The sequence below is a fragment of the Schistocerca piceifrons genome, chromosome 4 (genome assembly GCF_021461385.2).
Source record: "Schistocerca piceifrons isolate TAMUIC-IGC-003096 chromosome 4, iqSchPice1.1, whole genome shotgun sequence".
Lineage (NCBI taxonomy): Eukaryota > Metazoa > Arthropoda > Insecta > Orthoptera > Acrididae > Schistocerca > Schistocerca piceifrons.
In genome coordinates, this window is record NC_060141.1 from 458,415,899 (window position 1) to 458,437,242 (window position 21,344).

General features: G+C 38.8%; 1 protein-coding gene across 1 annotated transcript in view; it reads right to left on the reverse strand.

Annotated features, from left to right (window-relative positions):
- The window catches only part of LOC124795447 (glutamyl-tRNA(Gln) amidotransferase subunit B, mitochondrial), a 127,812-nt gene that overhangs the window by 25,329 nt on the left and 81,139 nt on the right, over positions 1-21,344 (reverse strand). The window contains exons 5-7 of the mRNA XM_047259469.1: positions 15,839-15,987; positions 14,350-14,585; positions 2,001-2,201 (exon numbers count right to left, since the gene is read on the reverse strand). Coding sequence (XP_047115425.1) covers positions 2,001-2,201; positions 14,350-14,585; positions 15,839-15,987 — 586 coding nt within the window. The remainder of the gene's footprint in view (positions 1-2,000; positions 2,202-14,349; positions 14,586-15,838; positions 15,988-21,344) is intronic.

The following is a 21,344-nucleotide window of genomic DNA, read 5'->3' on the forward strand; positions in this document are numbered from 1 at the left end:
TAACATCTGTGGTAATTCTGAAGTCCTTTTCAAAGCCTGGGTACTGTAGTATAAGCAGACTGATCAGCTTCTATTTCAAATGCTGAAAAGTGGTTTCTTGCTCCACACCCCAGGTGTAAGGCACTTCTTTCTCTAATAACTCACGTAGCAGCTTTGCGATTTTTCTGAAGTTGCTTATAGAATGTCGGCAATATCCCACACAGTGGATACTCCTTTATCACCTCGACCTTCTGTGGATCTGGTCTCAAGCCCTAGGCCAATAAAATATGTCAAATGTACCACACTTACTTTCGTAAAAGCTCACACTTGTCGACTTGTTGCTTTAAACTACGGAGCCTAAGCCTTTTGAATACCTCATACAGCTGCACATTATGTTCCTTTAAGAAGGAGCCAAACATTACCAAGTCACACAAATAAATCGACAATTTGTCACATTGTAGCCCCGTCAAAGCCGAGTTCATTAACTTGTGAAATGTACTAGGAGCTGTTTTAAGATCCATGGGCATTTGTTTGCACTCGTAATGAGCATATGGCATACTGAAATCCTGTTCATCTAATAAGACTTGATAATAGCCCTTCACTAAGTCGAAGGTCGAGAAGTACTTTGGCTTCCATAGACCATCAAGAATTTTGTCTATTCTTGGCAATAGATATACTGAATTTAGGCAGATCTCATCAAGCCTCCTATAGTCTGTGACTATTTGCCAGTTTTGCTTTCCACTGGCATCCATCTTTTTCAGAATTAAGATCAAGGAAAAATTCCTACCACTTTTACTTGGTACTATAACGTCATCCTCTAACATCTTTTCTATTTCCTGCTGGAGCACTTTCATTGCTTTCAGTAGTCTGTAGGATCTCGAGCATATCAGCCTACCTTCTGTTTCATGTAGCAATTTAATCTCATGCCTGATACTATTGTTGTTAAGATAATATCTTTCCAGGCAAGTGGAAAACTTCACTATATATTGTGCATAGTTCTATGATTTCTGCTTTCTCTTCAGCATTCAAATGACTCATACAGATGTTCTCCTTTAGTAAACTTATTCTTGATTGCATCTGTGGCTTATTTTTACTGACACAGTTCACACTGAACAATTACCACAACCGTGTCCACTCCAGAACTGCTTCTGCTACCACCCATGGGCAGTCTACTGACTCACTTTCTCTGTAGTGTTCAGCACATTCGTCAGGCTTTCTCCTGATTCTAATTTTACTAATTTCTCAAGTAAATACATGCTCTTGGTGATCTCCTGTTACACTTATTTGACACACCCATTTCTCCTGGAGTCCTATTGTTATTGTTGAAACAATCTGTTTGCACTTTTTTGCTTCTCTCTGGCATTACCTGTTGCTTGCCTCTGTTTCATACCTACAGTTAACGAGTTTCTGTCACTATTTGCTCTTGTCTTTCCACATGTTTCTCACTTTGTGCTTAAGAGACTCACTTTGTGCTTAAGTGTCTCTCCCAAGAGCCTTGCATTTTCTTTGAATGTACTATGCAGAGTTCACCCTTTGACTCTGTCTTCATTTCCATCCATGCCTTTCACTCTGTGTCTGAGGTTTCTCTGAAAGAGCCTTCTCTTTCTTGTAACTGCATAACTGTATGAACAAGTTTATAAATTATCAGCAAGAATGTGAGCTCTGCACAGTGCAGATTGGTATTAGAAGTGAGAAACTTGCTAATATGGTTATGCAGCTACAAGAAAGAGAACGCTCTTTCAGAGAAACCTCAGACACAGAGTGAAAGACATGTACGGAAATGAAGAGAGAGTCACAGTGTGAACTCTGCAGTTGAAATATCACACACACACACACACACACACACACACACACACACACACACACACACACACACACAAACAAGTATTAAATAACACATAATTATTATTCAATTCTCTCTGTGAAGCATGAGTAAGTATACAGTCCTTATTTTGTATGCCTATATTTGCAGTCGCATGGATACAATATAGTGTCATTGCATATTGTGATACATTGCTTACCACTAGTATAAAAACAGTCTCCAGCGATAATGCATAATTCTGAATTAATTTATTTCGTGTTTCTTCAGGCATCTCGGGAAGTTCCTTCCTTAGTGCTTCCACATTTACCAGTTCACGACTGTCAACATTCTCTGGCAGAGGCTTATCATCTATCAACAGCCAGAGAGGTGGTAAATTGGGTTCAGGCATATAACGATAATCCTGCATACAAAAAAGAGAAAAATTAAATAATACCTGTGCACAAGGGCAGCAACAACATTTCCAATGAGTTATAAGAATGTGAACCTCCTGGAAGAAAAGTAATAAACAATGTTTAATTCACATTAGGGCCTATGTAGAATTGAAACGGTGGACATTAAAATTTGAATCTACATTTGTACTGTGCATTACATTCAGATAGTGAATAGGTTAGGCAACTTTCTGCACCCTATTAAAAGATCATGAATTCCTCTAATTTATGATCTACAGCACACTGGAAGTCAAGTATGTCTGTAACTTTATCTTTAATGAAGTAAATGATTGGAATACCAACATACGTTGCATTAGAAAGTCCCATTTACTTATTGATGCTGACTAGTTCTGGACTTGCATCCATTGATAAATGAACATTACAAAATAACAAACTGCTTGAAAAAATAGCACCACATGGAGCACAGTTTGAAGTACGTATCCAAGTTACACTACAAAATGCTCAAAAGTGAAACACATTTCAAATTTATGATAAAATAAACAACAAGAAATAATAAAATATATAATTGTCTCCATGTGTTTATACAGGCTTATGATGTCATCAATGGCATGACATGCAGTACGATAACATTTGTAAGATTTACATCCACCACATTTCTCATCATTGCACAATTTTTTTAATGAAATAAAACAGTAAAAATTATTAGCCTACTAGTAATCAATAGAGGCTACTATAATTGTGATCTTGTCACTGTGGTGGCCAGGGGAGATGTGACAATTCATCCTTGTGCTCACAAAACCAGTCTTAGGTGATACAAGTGGAGTGAACAGGAGCCCTATTGTCTTGGAACACAGCATCACCACTGGGAAACAAATATTGTACCATGGGGTGGACCTAATCAACCAAAAACTGGTCACATAATCGCTGGCAGCAATGTGAACTTGCATAATAACCATGGGACCCATGGAATACTACAATAAGGCTGCCCAAATCATCACCAAATACCCACCATGTTTCACTCATGGGATGTAACCTAGGCCAGAAATTGAAAACAATGTGAAACAAGACTCATCCAACCAAATAACTTCCTCACATACTCCGAAGTTCAGGTTTTATGGCTTCAAAACAATGTTTTCCTGATACAGGCATCTGCATCACTGATGAGTGGTTTTGAAATTCCAGCTTGTCTGCAATTTCCTGCTTATAAAACCTTCTTCATATTTTTTTGGTGCTGACAGGGTTTATGAGAGTGAAATTCAGTTCTGCAGTGAATTTTGCAGCTGACATCTTCATATTTTTGTCACAATCCTCTTCAATGACTGTCTGTCATGATCATTCAGACACATACTTTTGTCCACTTTGTGAGTTAGCAGGTGATGCAGACTTACCTATGTTTGTTTATTTGTCCATTTTAGTACATTGTTTGTACATGTGATATAGGACAATGGTAAGCCTAGTTAATTTACAATGCAGTAGTCATTTTGACTATATTGTTGACATAATCAAAAATGCATAATAATGTAGGTTAATGTACTACATTGCTTCTACATATGATAATAGCAGTTATTAAGTGAGTTGACATGATAAGCACAACATAAATTATATTATGATTTGACAATTAGTACAATTTGGTAAATGAGGTTTACTTATTACGCTGTTCCCTAAATCCAGACAAACTCTGCTAGATAGAGTAGATAAGCAGTTATTAGCATCTCACTAGACAGTGAATTAACATCACTCAGTTCCACTAAGATGAATGTACAGGAATTATGGGCAAAGTAAGCAAACTGTACATTGTGGTCTGGAGAGTAATGTGCCTAGTAAGTGTATAAAGGATGTAAAAGACCCACCTTGGTTTAATAACGAAATTTGGCAGATAATGAGGAAACAGAGGTTGTTCTGCTCTCGATTCAAAAGGGAATTCATAAATGATGACAAGCTAAGGTTAGTTGAGATGCGGCTGTGAAAACATTCATGCGCAAAGCATACCACCATCAGATCTTAGCAAAGGATTTGGCAGAGAATCTGAGAAAATTCTTGTTGTACGTAAAATCGCTAAGCACGCCTAAGGCTTCCATTCAGTCCCTTGTTGACCAGTCTGGTGTAGCAGTTGAAGATAGCAAAACAAAAGATGAAGTTTTAGATTTCACATTCAAGAAATCACACACAGGAGAATCGTACCAACATACCGTCATTTGACCACCAGGCAGACTCCCCTATGGACGACAATGTAGCAAGCATACCTGGCGTAAAGAAATAACTGAAAGATTTGTAAGCAAGTAAATCCCAGTTCAATTTTACAAAGAGTACTCCACGGCTTTGGTCCCTTACCTACCCTGTCTATCGTGAATCTCTCAACCAGTGCTAAGTCCTAAGCGACTGGAAAAAAAGCACAGGTGACTCCAGTATATAAGAAAGATAAAAAAACAGACCCACTAAATTACAGACCAATATCCTTAACTTCTGTTTGCTGCAGAATCCTTGAACATACTCTCAGTTCAAATACAATATACTTTCTTGAGAATGAGAAGCTTATGTGCACAAATCACCATGGTTTTAGGAAACATCACTCATGCAAAACTCAGCTTGCTCTTTTGTCACATGATGTATTGAGAACTATGAATGACAGGCAACAGGTAGACTCCATATTTCTAGATTTCTGGAAAGCATTGGCATGGTGTCCCATTGCAGGCTCTTAAGAAAGGTACGAGCAAATGGAATAAGTTCACAGATATGTGAGGGGATCAAAGACTTCTTTAATAATAGAACCAAGTCTCGACAGCAAGTGTACATCAGAGACAAGGGTATCATCAGGAGTGCCCCAGGGGAGTGTGATAGGACTGCTGTCATTCTCTATGTACATGAATAATTTAACTGAAAGGCTAGACAGCAATCTTCGGTTGTTTGCTGATGATGCTGTGTTGTATGGTAAGGTATCAAAGTTGGGTGGCTGTAGGAAGATACAAGACGACTTAGACAAAATTTCCGGTTGGTGTCATGAATAGCAGCTGGCCCTAAATGTGAAAAAATATAAATTAATGCGGATGCGTAGGAAGATCAAACCCATATTGTTCAGATACAGCATTATTAGTATCCTGCTTGATGCAGTCAAGTTGTTTAAATGTCTGGGCATAATGTTGCAAAGTGATATGGGGTGCAACAATCATGGGAGACCTGTGGCAGGGAAGGCGAATGGTCAACTTTGATTTATTGGGAGAATTCTTGGAAAGAGTGGTTCATCTGTAAAGGAGACCACATGTAGGACATTGGTGTGACTTATTCTTAAGTATTGCTCGAGTTTTGGAATCCATACCAGGTTGGACTGAAGGAAGACTTCGAAGCAATTCAGAGGTGGGCTGCTAGATTTGTTACCAGCACATTCGAAACAGCACTATGTGTTATGGAGATGATTTGGGAACTCAAATGGGAGTCCCTGAAGGGAAACCGGTGTTCTTTTCAAGAAATACTATTGAGAAAATTTAGAGAACTGGCATTTGAAGCTGACTGCCAAACAATCCTACTGCCGTCAATACACATTGCGTGTAAGGACCACGAAGATAAGAAATGAGAAATTAGGGCTCATACAGAAGCATACAGATAGTCATTTTTCCCTTGCTCCATTTGCAGGTGGAAAAGAAAGGACTCAGGGTACCCACCACAATGCGCCGTATAGTGGCTTGTGCATTATCTATGTGGATGTAGATGTACTGAATGTTAGAATAAATGTTGCAATCTTTTCAGTCTTTTCCAATGTGCCATTGACTCTCCCCATATAGTTCTGCACTTGCATGACATCCATATTTTCCCATTCGTTTCATAACTCCTCATGGTACATCTCCATTATATCAAAGCTGGTAACCACATCTTTACAGAAATTAAGGGTCTTATGCAATCCTTCCACAACAGACTGGTCACCTAAGGCCTATCATCCCAGTAGCTTAGATAGTTGGTACAATGTGACAGGTGCAATTAGAAGTGTTCCATTATGAAGTTGTTTAACAATTTTTAAGGACCCAGCAAAGCCCTCCAAAACCTTGTAAATATACACTGATCAGCCAGGACATTATGAACACCAACCTACTATCAATAAAAATCCATCCAGGCAACAGCAGTGTCACCTGGCGAGGAATGACTGCTAGTCAGACACATGCACAGTGCATTTAGTGAGCGTGCTGTCCATGTATAGAATGGGGAAGGCATACAATCTATCCAAGTTTGACCGAGGGCATATTGTGATGGCCTGGAGGCTCAGCACGGGCATTTTGGAAACTGCAAGACTTTTCAGTTCTTTGAGGAATGCTGTGGTGAGTGTCATCAGCACATAGTAAAACCAAGGTGAAACCTGTCCAAACATCATGGGGTTGGGCGGCCACCTGTCATTACAGATATCAGATATTGTAGGTTGGGCAGACTGGTAACACAAGCCAGGTGGTGAACTGTGGTGGAACTAATATCAGACTTTAATGCTGGGCAGAGTGCAAGTGAGTGTGAACACTCAGTGCACCAAGCATTCCTACTGATGGGCCTCTGCAGCCAATGACCCACGCTTGTGCTAATGTTAACACCACGACGTCTGCAATTATGACTTAACTCACAACATGACCAATTACACCAGATATTGGTGCAGTGGCAAGGCATTCCATGCTCTAATGAATCCAGATACTTTCCTTCATCATGGAAATGGAAGGGCACAAATCTGTCATCTTCCAAGGGAACAGCTCCTTGACACCTGCAATGCAGGACAGAGACAAGTTGGCAGCAGTTTCATTATGCTCTGGGGAACATTTGCATTCGGCACCCATGAGTCCAGTGGAGCTCATGCAAGGCACCATGATGGCCAAGGAGTATCGTACAGTGGTTGCAGACCATGTACACCCCCTCATGTCAATCATGTTTGTCGATGGCAGTGGCATTTTTCAACAAGATAATGCACCATATCACAAGGCCAGGAGTCTGATGGAGTTGTTCGAGGTACACAGTGGTGTGTTCCAATTGATATGCTAGCCCCCCAACTCACCACATCTGAACCCAATCAATTACATATGGAATGTGAATGAACGTGGTATCAGAGTTCATAGTCCCTCCTCCCCTTGGTTTACAGATGTGGTACCAACTCCCCCCAATGACCTATCAAGGCCTCATTGCTCCCATGTTATGATGCATCACTGCTGTTATCCATGCCAAATGTGAACATACCGGCTATTCAGTAGATAGTCATAATATTCTGGCTGATCAGTGTAGAAAGGGAGACCTTCTCAATGGTTCCTTCTGCTATCTTGATTACAATGAAAGTGTTATGGCGCACTAGTGCCCTGTCATTATAATTCTGATACATTTTCTCAGGCAGACTGACTATATTTGCTAGGTGGGTGTAGGTACTACCTGATGGTACACCCATCCCATCACAAGTAGATGTGAATTGAGGTCACTCCGTAGGGATCACACGCACTGTTAGAGAAACAAATGTCAAGTCAGACAGAGCCCCGCATGCCTGAACAAGCCTTATACAACTGGAGGCAGCATGTGTCCCACAGGTTGCCCACTAGAGACTGATTTACCTCAACAGCCATTCACCTCATCAGTACTTAGCACACATTGAGGTTGAGAGGTTTTTATAGAGGACTTCCCTCGCAGTCCAGTTAGTGATGTCAATGCCCCCATTCCCTGAAACACACACAGTGTTTCAGTGCTACACATAACAATGGTCTCTGAAGTACACCAAGAATTCATGGTCAAAGAGGTCTGGCGGCAATGACCAGCCCAGGCTCAAGAAATCCAGGGTTGCTGTACCTGCACCCAACCATTGCCAGTAGAGCTCTCTATGAAAAAACGCAGCCTTCTCTGCCCTAAGTTGTGGGACATTCTTTGTCATGTCCATCTGCTGAGATCTGTCCAGCTAGGGTGACCCAGCCAGTAGCTATGTCACTGCCGGCATAACCCTCAGTATCACTGAGCAAGCAAAACATCCTGCCAGCTCTAATGGTGCCTACAGTACGGCGATGTCTCCCAGGATGGTGAGTGTAGAGTCTCAAGATCTCTTAAGAGGCTTCTGCTAGATATTTCGTTATCATAATATTTTTATTGCATACTTTATACAATAAACAAATTGCTAGATCTTTGTTATCATAATATCCCCACTGCAAACCAGCGTACAGCAAACAAATTTTGCCCATAGCTACTTTGCTCCAGAAGATTATGCCTTGGGCTGATACTGAGTGAAGGCATGCAAAGCTCATAGCAAGCTAGGTGCTCTGTCTGTAGGTCAACACAAGGAGAAAGTCTTCTAAGGACAAAGCAAATATACCTGAGCATTTCACTCCGCTCACCAATGCACTGGTACCATATCAATTTGTTACCATCTGGAAGCCTAAGAATTCCAAACACAAAGTTTCATTCAGAGTGTGCCAACTGATCTTTACCCCTGGTACCAGCAAGTCATTTTATTTGTTTGGAATATCACAATATAAGTATTAATAGTAGAAGGAGTGAACGTAACAACTCACCATATAGTTGAAGCATTGAGTCACTGACAGGCAAACAGACAAGAACAAAACATTGCTAAAGTGTCAGACAAAAGTAAAGGGTTTTATTGACAGACTGAAGCAAAGAAGGAATATTTATGGTTTAACATCCCATCACCTATGACCCACAAGGTCGTTTAGAGACAGATTGTGAAGATCAGGGTAGGGAAGGGTAGAGAACAGAATTGGCTTTGCCCTTTACAAGGGAACCAACACAGCATTTGCCTGGAGCAACTCAGGGAAATCACAGAAAACCTGGATTTGAGTGGCTGGACAGGGATTTGAACCATCATTTACCTAAAGGTGAGTCCAGTGTGCTATCTACTGCTGCATTCTATGTAGGCATAACAACCAACAAGCTGTCTGTCTGTATGAATGGCCACTGACAAACTGTGGCCAAAAAACAACTGGACCACCCTGTTGCTGAAAATGCTGCCAAACATGATATCCCTTGCCTCAATGACTGCTTCACAGCCTGTGCCATATGGATCCTTCCCACCAACACCAGCTTTTCTGAACTGTGCAGGTGGGAACTTTCCTACGTTCCCGTAACCCTCCTGCCCTCAACCTTCGTTAGTCACTGTCCTCACCCATCCAGCCCCTTCCATGTTCTCATTCCAGCACAACACAGCCGCGATTTCACCACCACACCCAGTCTTTTTATTTCTCTTCTTTCCGCTACTTACCCCCTTCCCCCTCTGCACCTTCTCTCCTGCACTCCGTCTAAACTGCAACACTTAACTGTCCACCACTCCCACCATACTATCCCTCCGCCTCTCTGCCCCAGCCTCCTCCTTAGCCCCACCCAGTCGCCACTCCCATCATGCTTTGGTGCTGCTGCTCACAATGTGGTTTTAGTTCTCTGAGACTGCAGACGTGTGTGCAAGTTGCATTTGCATGAGTGTGTGTGCGCGCGCGTGTGTGTGTGTGTGTGTGTGTGTGTGTACTGCTGACAAAGGCCTTTATGGCTGAAAGTTACAATTGCGTGAATCTTTTTGTTGTGCCTATCGCGACTCAGCATCTCCGCTATATGAAGAGTAGTAACTTTCCTTCTCTGGTATTGTTACATTGCATCCTGGATTTTCCATTGTTTGATTCACAAACGTAAAAGTAACATTAAATGGGTGAATATAACATATGGAGACCCACAAGATCATTAACCTGAATAAATAAGCTTTCAGTGACTTTTGCTGGCGATTCTAAATGTTTGTTGATGACACAAAATACTGATCAAGGTCCCAACTCATCCCTACCAGATGCAGCTTACATGGTAGAAGACCAGGCTGTAAATGGTTTACAGCTCACAGTTTGAATCTTAACCTCATAAGGCCTCATGTTTATGTGATTTCAAAATTTCAAACAAAGGGCAAAAAAAGGCCTCTATTTATTATTTACTTATTAAATTTTTCCATGTGATATGATATTACAGTGTGTGCTACCCAGATGTCAGACAAGACATGTTAATATTTACACTGGATAGATTATGGTCTACAACACACTGCAACAAATTTAAATAAGATTTGCACTGCTGAATAGTTTATGTGTTGGACTTAAACATAATCAGCACATTTACTGTTATAGGTATTTGTTTGTAGAGAGTAGAAACAGTGGCACAGCAAATAAACTTATCAGAATACCATCATCAGATATAGAAATTAACCCTGTGTAAAATTCCTTAGGGGCCAGTTGCACAATAAGTTAAATTGAATCAACACATAGAAAAACTAATTAAGTAACTCACTTCAGGATGTTTTGGCCTTATAATTTATAATTTCTTATTGTGTTGACATAAAGACAAATTTTGAATATTCTGCACATATTTACTCTTACTTAAAGTAAATGAGGTGTTTATTCAGAAGATATGAGCAGTAATATTATTCTGTACATCTTGCAGGAACCTTTTTAAGGATCTTAAGAGTACTTACACTCACTTTCCAATAAATATACTCCATAGTTTTTGTTGTGGTTGATAATATATATCAGTTTAAGGTGAACTGTGATCTATGCAGTTGCAATACAAGATACAAAAATAATTTTTATATAAACATCACTCCTCATCTAGCTTTCAGAGTGGAGTTATGTACTATGGTGTAAAGCTGCTGTCTAACACAAAGCAATACATCTGGAATCTCTACCGGTTAAAAAAAGAAATAAAATCATATCTCATAAGCACTCTTTCAACACATTATCTGAATATCTTGATTCATGGCTTGAAAAGTTCTGTTATGTACATGACAAGTAGCAGTGTTTGTTGTAAAGCTATGTGATAAGTAGTGATGTACTGTCAACAAGACTCACTATCTCACTATTTAACAATGTGTACAACTATTTTCTCAGCAGCTATGTAGTAAAACTGAAGTGGTAGACGTTCTTTTCAATGCAGCAGCTTCCTTACTAACTTACTTGATTAAATTTAGATTTTTTCTAAATCTAAATTTAAATTTAGATAGCATTAAGCTTTATAGTGATAATCTATTGTTCGTAAGGTTTACAGATCAGGTTTCTATGATTTCTTTGTCTTATGTTAATGTACAGGGTAGTTATATTTAAACTTTTGCTGCTTGATAGGGACCCTCATGAAAAATGTGTGACCTTAGGACAATGAAAATTCGTGGAAACTTTTGTAAGGACAAGCAGAAGAGAAATAAAAAAACAAGCAATTGAAAGAAACACATTATTATTTCCACATGAGAGTGTAACATTTGTTAACTGCATACCATGTTTATGTTACAGATTACAAATGTTGCTCAATGCGATGACTATCTCCATCTGCAACAGCCTGCATACCGTTTCACAATTGTACACAGCGTTTTTCAAATGGTGAACCATGGATTGTTCAGTTGTCATTACACAGCTCATGTAGTGTCTGAAGATCACACATTGTGTTAACCATTTTCAGCTATGGTAACAATAACTTCTTTGACAATTTGTGACACAATTACCCTTCGGCCTCTCCCAGGAGCAATTCCCAAATCACCCGTTAATTTGACCTTCCAAATCATGTTCTTCTATCCAGGTGCAGAAAGAGGGCCTCTTCATATTTCTTTAATGTGTTGATACTCATGAATAGCAACAGCATTACTGCTTTTGTTTTGACAAAACAGCTTCACAAGTAAAGCTCTGCTCACCTTGTCCAGACCCATGTTGACTGTCTGCAAGTGTAATGCACACTGATGTTTCAACCTTACATCGCCGTGCCAGTACCGAGCCCTAAAAGGAAGTCATGACAATTTAACTCCTAACATCACACAGCCTGCAGCTCACAGATTCAACATAATTCCTAAAAAGTTGGATACAGTATATAGTTTTCTGCCTACACTGCCTCAAGTAGCAAAAGTTTAATTATAATCACCCTGTACACACTGATGTGTTCCACATCTCTGAAGGTCCTTCCTCTTGATGTTATCTATGGAACATGATGACTATATGGATTTATGCAGCATTCTTGTTCTCAAGTTGTTTCACATTTTTGTTGTGCCACAAGCATCTATGTTTTGGCTCAATAATTCTAGAAATATTGTACCTTATCTGTTTTTATCATCAAGTACCCCGCTGCGCATTAAATTTATTCATTCTCCCTAGAAATTCTACAAACACTTAAAGGACTCAAATTTTATGACAAAATATGCTTTAATGGGTTTAAAGATGAAACAGGAACAATCATGCGTGTTTGAAACAAAACAGAAACATCAAATCTGCTAAAAAGGGAAATGAAAATATTACTATTCATTTTGTGAATCAGAATGAGGAGCCAGACTCGATTCCATGTGACAAAGTTGACAGCAGAAGAAAACACAAATTATGAATTGGCCATTTGCTGGACTGGAAACAAAATAATAGCAATGCTTCCAGAATGAATACAACTACATACAAGTCCATCTCCAGCTACGGGTATCTCCAGTGACAGCTACAAAATTCAAGGCATACAAATAAGATTTTCACACCTTTGTCATTTCCTAAACCAGCTTTCTATTAAAAGTCTTATAATGGCCTGACTTTACAGCCAGTAAGTGGTAGCACAACTGATGAAGTAGTGTGAAGTATATACAAAGTATTATTAAATATTATGAACAATAAGAATACATAACAAAGATTTAATATGATTACATCCTCCAATGATAGCTTTTGCTTTCTTTAATTTCTTTCAAATTCTCGTAAGAGGAAAATGAACTTTGTTAACAGTAGGAAAACAATGGATGATTGATATTATAAGGGGAGTCAAATGAAAATAAGACTGTCAGAAAAAGGCAAGTAAACTGTTTATTATTTTGAAAGTAATTGCTATAACTGTTACATTTAGCCTGCTGTGAGACAAAATGGTCAATGCCTTCATGAAAAAATGTTTCTGATTGCCTGCAGAACCAACATTGTACCCAAGCAAAGAACTTCACCTGAAGCAAATCAACACCCACAAACATCTTTCTTCAGGGCCCCAAAAATATGGAAATCACATGGGGAGAGATTGAGACTGTGTGGAGGATGTGTAGGCCTTCACAGCAAAACTTCTGCAATGTAGTCAAAACAATCTGCCAACAAAATGCCTGACCACAAGCTGCCAACAGTGTTTCATGTACAATGCAGAAGATTTGCTGGGAAGCCCTTACACACTCTCTATACAGTCCCGATCTCTCCCCATGTGATTTCCATATTTTCAGAGGCCATCAGTTTGCTTCAGACGAAGAGGTGCATGCCTGTGTATTATCCTGGTTCTGTAGGCAACTGCAAACATTTTCCCAAGAAAGCATTGATTATTTTGTCTCACAATGGGAGAAATGTATTAACAGTAGTGGTGATTCCTTTTGAAATAATAAACAGTTTACTTACTTTTTTCCACGTGTCTCATTTTTATTTGCGAACCCCTTATAATAATCAGTAGATAGCAAGAAAAATGTGTCACCATATTATTACAATAACATATTTATTCATTCAGATTAAAAAAATTTAAAAATATGACAAATCCTCTTCTTCCATAATGCTACCCTCATCAGTAACCAAAACCAAATATTTCTCACTAATTATGGTATAACTTTTCCTTCTATGGAAAATGATGTAATACAAGAGAATTTGCAAGCAAATTACATATTATTTCTCTTGCTTCTTTTTTCTGAGCCTTTGTTCCACTTCTATGCAAGGTCAGCAAGGTTGTGAAATGGATTTGGTATGATTAGTTTTAAGGGTGGCCAGATGTCCTTCCTGTTGCTACTGCATTACCCCAGAAGGAAATATGTGCACCACAACTGTCTGCATGCAGTGTTATCCATGTGAAAGAGTGTGAATGTTTTCTACATGTTTATGAATTATGTGAGGTGGAACTTGGGTACCAGCCAATATTCACCTAGTTGGATGGGGGAAACCATCTAAAAACCATATCCAGAATGGCCGGCACACTGGTCCTCATTGTAAATTCCCCAGAGGGATTTGATCCAGGGCCCGCACACCTGTCCAAGTCCTCACAGTGGTGTGCTAACAAATGCAGCTACTTGTGCAGGTCTGCAAGCAACTGACATAAAAATTAACAATATTAACAGTTACAAACCATTTTAAATGTATATAATTTGGTAGGAAAAGCCCTGACTCTGATTATATCAGCATTTTTCAATGCCAGATATGATAAGATCCTTATGAAATGAAGAGGTACCTGTACTTGCTCCTTGTCCCTCATTGACACAGTCTGTTTACTTTCTGCATCCCATGCACGTGTTTCATTCACAATTGTGTGCCCATTTTCCAATTCTCTTCTCTGACGATCTGTTTCATATTTAATTGCATTGGCCACAGCTCTAACACTTCCAATGTTTTTAATTTCAGTACGAACACCCAATGGTTCACCACTTTGATGCAGAGACACATTTGCATCAACTCGTAAGGCACCCTCTGTTAGAGAATGAAGCTTTTTATTACACAGTTATTTCAATCATATGCAAATATTTATATCAGAAATGCAAGAGGATCATTTAGTTATGGGTGGTTAGAACATGAGCAAACAAATGAAGGCTCAGAAAAGATGTGTAAAAGTACAAAGCAAGGTCAAATCAAACACACAAGGATCATATTAACAATAAAAACTTACAATGGACATTAACACTAAAGATTCAAATTCCACAGTTACTTCAAATTCCTGTCTGGAAAGTGTCTTAATTTGAGATTCTGAGAGAAGCTGCCAGTTGTAGATGAGTGATATTTAATGTGTTTTTGTAGTTCCTGCACATGTGTACTTGTTTATGTTTCCACCATAAAACTTGTGGCAATTAGAAATTTTTGAGGGGTATTATTAGTCGAAGCATTTGCCTTAGAACCAAGGGAAACCACCTCAAATTTTATCAGAGCTGGGGGACTGGAGCTATTTTGAATTTTTTTCTGGGTCACATTATGTCTCAGATAAAAATACAAATACCTAGTGTGTATAACTGTATGCATAAGAACGTTATGTCAGTGATTTGTCCAATATGAGTGTCTTTAATGTCAACAAAATGCATTCTTGAGTGGTGGTGGTGATGAGGATGATAATGTGTTGGTGTGAACATTTGACAGCAAAATCTTCAGTGCACGATTCATTCAGACTCATTCAGTGTCATATCTCGAGCTAATGTGTATTTGATGTGATTAAATTTACTAAAAAAGTATCATTCCCCTTGAAAAAAAAACTGTAAAATTACAAAGAGGCCATATAGTAAGCAAGTACTTACCTTCAAGAACACACATAAAAGTAGAAAAAACTATCCAAGCTTTTGGACTGTTAGTTTCTTCCTCAGGTATGAAAGAGGGATAGATTGGAGAGGGTTAGACAGGAGCAACATGTCCCTCAGACCTCAGACACACACACACACACACACACACACACACACACAGAGAGAGAGAGAGAGAGAGAGAGAGAGAGAGAGAGAGAGAGAGAGAGCTAGTATGACATATTTCATATTTACAACAGAGAATAATTAATTGATTGATTAAACATATTGTTTTATTTTCTTGTGACAATTATCACAAAAGCTTTGGAAGAAAAATAAAAGATGTAAAAGATAGCCAATAACAGACTAACAGTGCTCTTATTTTTATTATTAACTTGGTAATTCCCTTAGATATTAGTTTTGCACTTCAGAATATGTCTGTAAAATCTTTACACTTTATACCTTCCATCTTGCAGGAGCAAGTTCCTAGCCGCTGCAGTATTAGCACTAGTTCCTGGACTAGTGCAGCTGCCTCTTCACCATCATTAAGGTCTGGTTCAAATACTATTTCCATTAATGGTAACCCTGCTCGATTTAGGTCCACTAAACTCCTGAAACAGCACATTTTGCACATTGTACATAACTAGCGAATGAGAAAAGAAAATACAAAGCATTTAAGGTGAACTGTGAAATTCACAACCACAATAGTAGATGTAAAAATAGTTTCTATACACACTCAGTGCCCTTGTTTAGCATTTAGAGTGAAGTTTTATATTCTGGCATAAAAATTTATTGCATGCTGCAGGTGGGAATGAGGCATGAAAATGGAAATACCCAAATTTCAAAACCAAAGCAAAATAGCACATTATTTGCCACTACTACTACTGCAATCTATCAGAATATTTGGACTAAAGGATGTAAAACCTAGTCCGCACTTAAGATCATATGGAACATGTTTTCCTTCCAATTCAGACTGCTGACTATGATTTCTGAAAGCAGTAGTATTACATAACTGCTTAGTACAAAGTAGGAAATAAAACCAGCAGCTAAGAAATGGAAGAGGAGACTGGCTTTTTATCAGAGCAGCTGTTTTTGTTCTAATGCACATTAACATACCAAAATCTACAAGTAAGTCCCATGCCAACAGCCTTGCCACAGTAACAACACCAGTTTTCGTCAGTTAAGCACTAGCATGATGACATTTATGGAACGTGATGTGTGAAAGAATGATATGTTTGAATGAATGATAGTCTAGATTAACTACATAGTCACAAATAGTTCTTTTCATTCTCGATCTACATAATATGATGAATGAATGAGTATTTTGCTTCAGTTTTTCAGTCGTAAGACTTCCTTTCATACATACTTGTGAAGTGCACATTGAATTAAAGATGGTGTGATATGCAATTTCTTGTTTGGCTCGTAGACTGGGGTGATATGTGAATGTAATGTTAGTTACTATTTATTTTCTACATCCAAATCTACATGTACATGGATACTCTGCAAATCACATTTAAGGGCCCGGCAGAAGGTTCATCAAACCACCTTCACAATTTAGTTTCAGAGTGCTAATACTTGAAGGGAGCCGTGTCATGGTCGTAGCTTGTAAGGTTTGAAAGTACTTATGAGGGGGAAAAAAAGAAAAAGAAACCAGATATAGTATAGAGTATCTGTCTGTGAACTAGATTTGTGGAACAAACCAAGAAAGGTAGTATAATAATAAGGATCTAGGGGGTAGACTTATTGTACATCCAGGATTATACTGGACAGTCCTAGTTTTTTGTTGGCGTCCAGAGTAATGTCCAGGTTGCAAAAATGTATAGAGTTTGAGGGTTTTATGACTGATGGGTGTTTATTTATTTTAGAACTATATGTTCAAAATTGCAGTTTTAAACATTCTCTCATAGCCATGTCTCTCTTAGGTGACCTTGGAGCAAGCACTGATATCAATGAAAGAGCCATGGCCACTGGTTCTGCCACAACTTTTCACTTAATTATTTGGCAATATGGCAGGGGCAAGATATTTATATTGTTTCATGTATGAAGTAACTCGTCTACATGGTTTTGATCATGTTATCTCTATTCATTTTTTGTGTCATCATTTAGCAGGACAAAAGAAAGTGTGTATGAGTGTGTTTAATGTAACCTGCAACAGGAATATAACTTCCTCATTGAGAATTTTATAATTTTTTCTGAAAAAAAAGTCCTGCCTCATGAAAAATATAACTGAATAAATAAAGTTTCAGTAAAATGTTAAGACTTTCAGTAATTTCAAAAATATGTTCTCAGTTGAAGTCAAAGAAACATTGAAGTATGTCCTGTGATGAATTAAAAAAATGATAATATGTCCTGGGTTGGACCCAAAAAATACGGTAAGCCTAACTAGGAGCAGTATCTTTGACTACCAATCAAAAGTCCCTGGGCCGTAAGTACAAAACTTACCACTACTTACATTTTAAATAAAAATCACCAGGAATGATGGCAATGGACTTCTAGTATAAGGAGTCTTCATCATTCTAGCAATGGTCTTGTCAAAGAAGGCAGAGGTGCAAACAGAGATTCAGTACACCATTTTTGGTTGGGGTGAGAAACTGCTCCTAAAGACAGAAGAATTACTAACAGTCAACAGGGCAGGAGAATGCAGAAGGTAATGTAAACTACTGCATTAAAGGCACCAAATGTTTATTCACAGACATGGGCTGTAATTGAGAAAAGTTTCATGATGGTCTCCTTACTGGCATAAGGTCCCAGATTAGTCTTCCATTCTGCTCTCTGAAGAAGTACTGACTAGAGGGCAGTGACCATGAGAAAAATGTAGGAAAAAAAATCAACAAAAGGATAACATTCTACCAGTCAGAATGAGAAACATCAGAAGTTTGAATATGGTAGGGAAGCTATAAAATCTGAAAAGGGAACACATAGGCTCAATCTAGCAATATCAGGAGTCATTTAAGTGAAATGGAAAGAACATAAGTAGCTTTGGTCAGATAAATATAGGGTTAATATCAACAGCATCGGATAATGGTATAAAAGAAGTATGATGGGTTAGGAATAGGAAGATAGGGCAAAGAGTGAGTTGCCATAAACAGTTCAGACACAGCATTTTTGTCATCAGAATAGACGGCAAACCAATGCTAGCAATGATAGTTTAGGAATATACGAATACATCACAAGCAGAAAATTAAGAAATAGAGGAGACCATATAACGGCACTGAACAGCTGACTCAGTACATAAACGAAGATAAAAATATTCAGTTGGTGCATAGTGCAGTGTAGTGTAGTGTTTTTTCATAAGTTTAATAAACACAAACGATACACACAACAGAGACTTCAGTCATCAATAATATATTCTCTTTCATTACTTACAACAGTCTACCAACACTGGGGTTAATTCTTGATTCCACAATTGTAGAAATGACACGATTTTGAGATGAGGAACTCATTGAGCCCCGTTTGGAGCACATTTTCATCTAGAAAGGAAGTTATTCGACAGAGTGTGGAAAGGTGAAAATCTGCAGGATCAAGATCAAGTGAAAAAGGTGGGTGCAGAATGGCTTTCCAACCGAACTCCTGTATAGTGTTTTTTGTCAGTCTAGCAGAATGCGGATGGGCATTATCTTGGAGGAACATCACTTCATGCAGTCTTCCTAGGTGTTGTTCTTGGATTGGATCTGCAAGATGTCTCATTTGGTGATGCTAAATGTCACCAGTGAGGATTACACCTCAGGGAAGCAATCTGTAGAACACCACACCATTGTAGCTCCACCAGATGCCTAAGATTATCTTTTGTGGATGCGTGCAGATCTTTGTAGGAGAAGTCACTGATTTTTTTGGTCTCAATCATTCCTTTTCTTTCTTTATGTTAGCATTAAGATGCCATTTCTCATCACCAGTAATGATGCAGGACAGGAATGGCTGGTGTTTCTTATGAGCAAGCTGATGACGAACAAGCAGAGATGCACATTTGGCCACTCGCTGACTTCTGTGATTTTGGCTTAGAGCACGCTGTATCCATACACATAATTTTTGAATCTCCCCCACTGCATGCAAAGGATGCATGGTGGTGGAATGATTACAGTTCATCGCATTTGCCAGTTCTTGAGAACAACAACATGAATCATTGTGGATTAATGCATTAAAACAATCTTCATCAAATCCCAAAAGTCTTCTCAAATGTGGAGAGTCACTAAACAATCCTCCTTAAAATGAGAAAAACATTTTCTTGCTGTGCTCTGTCCAACAGCATTATCCCCATGCACAAAGCAAATGCTTCTGGCTGCCTCCACTGTTATCATCCCTCTACGGAAATCAAACAGAAGAATATGTCAGAAATGTTCCGATTTCTCCACTTATCACTCCATTTTCTGGCATCCACTGCTCAATTCACTATCTCCAAATGACAAAATGACAACATGTAAACTTAAACAGCAACAGTGAACTACAAATAAAAAAATTGCAATTGATAAATAAACCCATAACAAACAGAAAACCAATGCGCAAAACAAAAACCTAAAAACTTATGCACCAACCTAAATTGGCAGCCCTGCAGCCAGTCGACTAGCACGAGTTTTGGTGTTCCCGTAAAGATAAGTCATTTTAAATTATAAAAACAAATAGTTTAGTACTAATTATGTGATAAATAGGTGTATTAGTGTGCCTTTTAAGTGTACCATTAAAGGTTTCATTTTTCTTTAAGTAATATAGCAGAAAATGCAAAAAGATCATAGAGTCGTATTTTCTGTTTACGCTTTGCCGCAGCAAATTTATAGAATTTTGTGTAGTGTTCTTTGCTCTCTCCAGCAATTTAACTGTAGCGTACCTCTTCAGTATTTAACTCACATTTCCGGAAAGTAGCGTAAAGTTTAAGTTGTTGTTTCAGAAACTTTGCACTGTTGCCTTTGTTTACACACAGTTGCGTGTAGGCCAAATTTGTGGAACCATATTTTCGTGTTTATCTGTAATTTAACTGACTTATTCTTAATAAACTATTACATTTATCATGAGTGAAAAGTGCTTGACTTGCCGTAGAATTGTTAGGTTGTGGCTTTGGTGTGACAGGTGCTGTAGTTTTTTCCATGTGGGTAACTGTAGTGGTGTGGGAATAGGGGAAGTAAATGAGACTCATCAGTGGTTTTGTAGGATATATAGTAGTGATAGGAAGATACTAGAACAGGAGGGGAAAATTTTTGCCCTTCAGGCTGAGTTAGACAAGGCCAGGGGAGATCTTGACAGGTTAAGGAGGGAGAAGGGTAAAGAGAGGTGGGAGGTGGGAAGTGGCAACAGGCAACAGGAGGAACAGGCCTAGAACTTTGTCTGACAGCTTCATGGTGAATGTAGAAAATAGATTTGACTTGTTGCTTCAGTTAGAAGCTGGTGAGCCTCAAGCAGTTGCAGGTGTAGACAGGGCACAACAAACTTTCAGCAGCAAATTTAAAAATAAAAATGTAGGGAAATCAGCAAAGAGAAAGAAAGTGTTGTTGTTAGGTAGTTCCCATGGAAGAGGTGTTAGCCAACTTTTGCAGGATGGACTAGGATCAGAATACCAGGTCACCAATTTTTTTAAACCTAGTGCTCGTTTGGAGCGGGTAACAGAGGATTTAGGTTCACTCTGCAGAGATTTACTATGGAAGACAACGTGGTTATAGTGGGTGGGGCAGGTAATAGTATCGACAGAGATCCTGGATACAGTATGGAGTGTGTTCTGGCAAGATCACATTAGCATCAAAGCATACTAGTGTTGAGTTTGTATCTGTTCTTGGGCGCCATGACTGACCTCATTTGAACTCTTCTGTCAAGAGAGTTAATTTGGAGTTGGAACGGCTACTTATGTCGGGTGCCAGGGTCACACATTGGTGTGGTTCCTGTTGATTCTCTCAATAGGTGGGATTATACTAGGCATGGCCTTCACCTCAACAGGAAAGGGAAGGGTAAATTGGCTGGGAAAATAGCAGGAAAGTTAAAAGGGGGG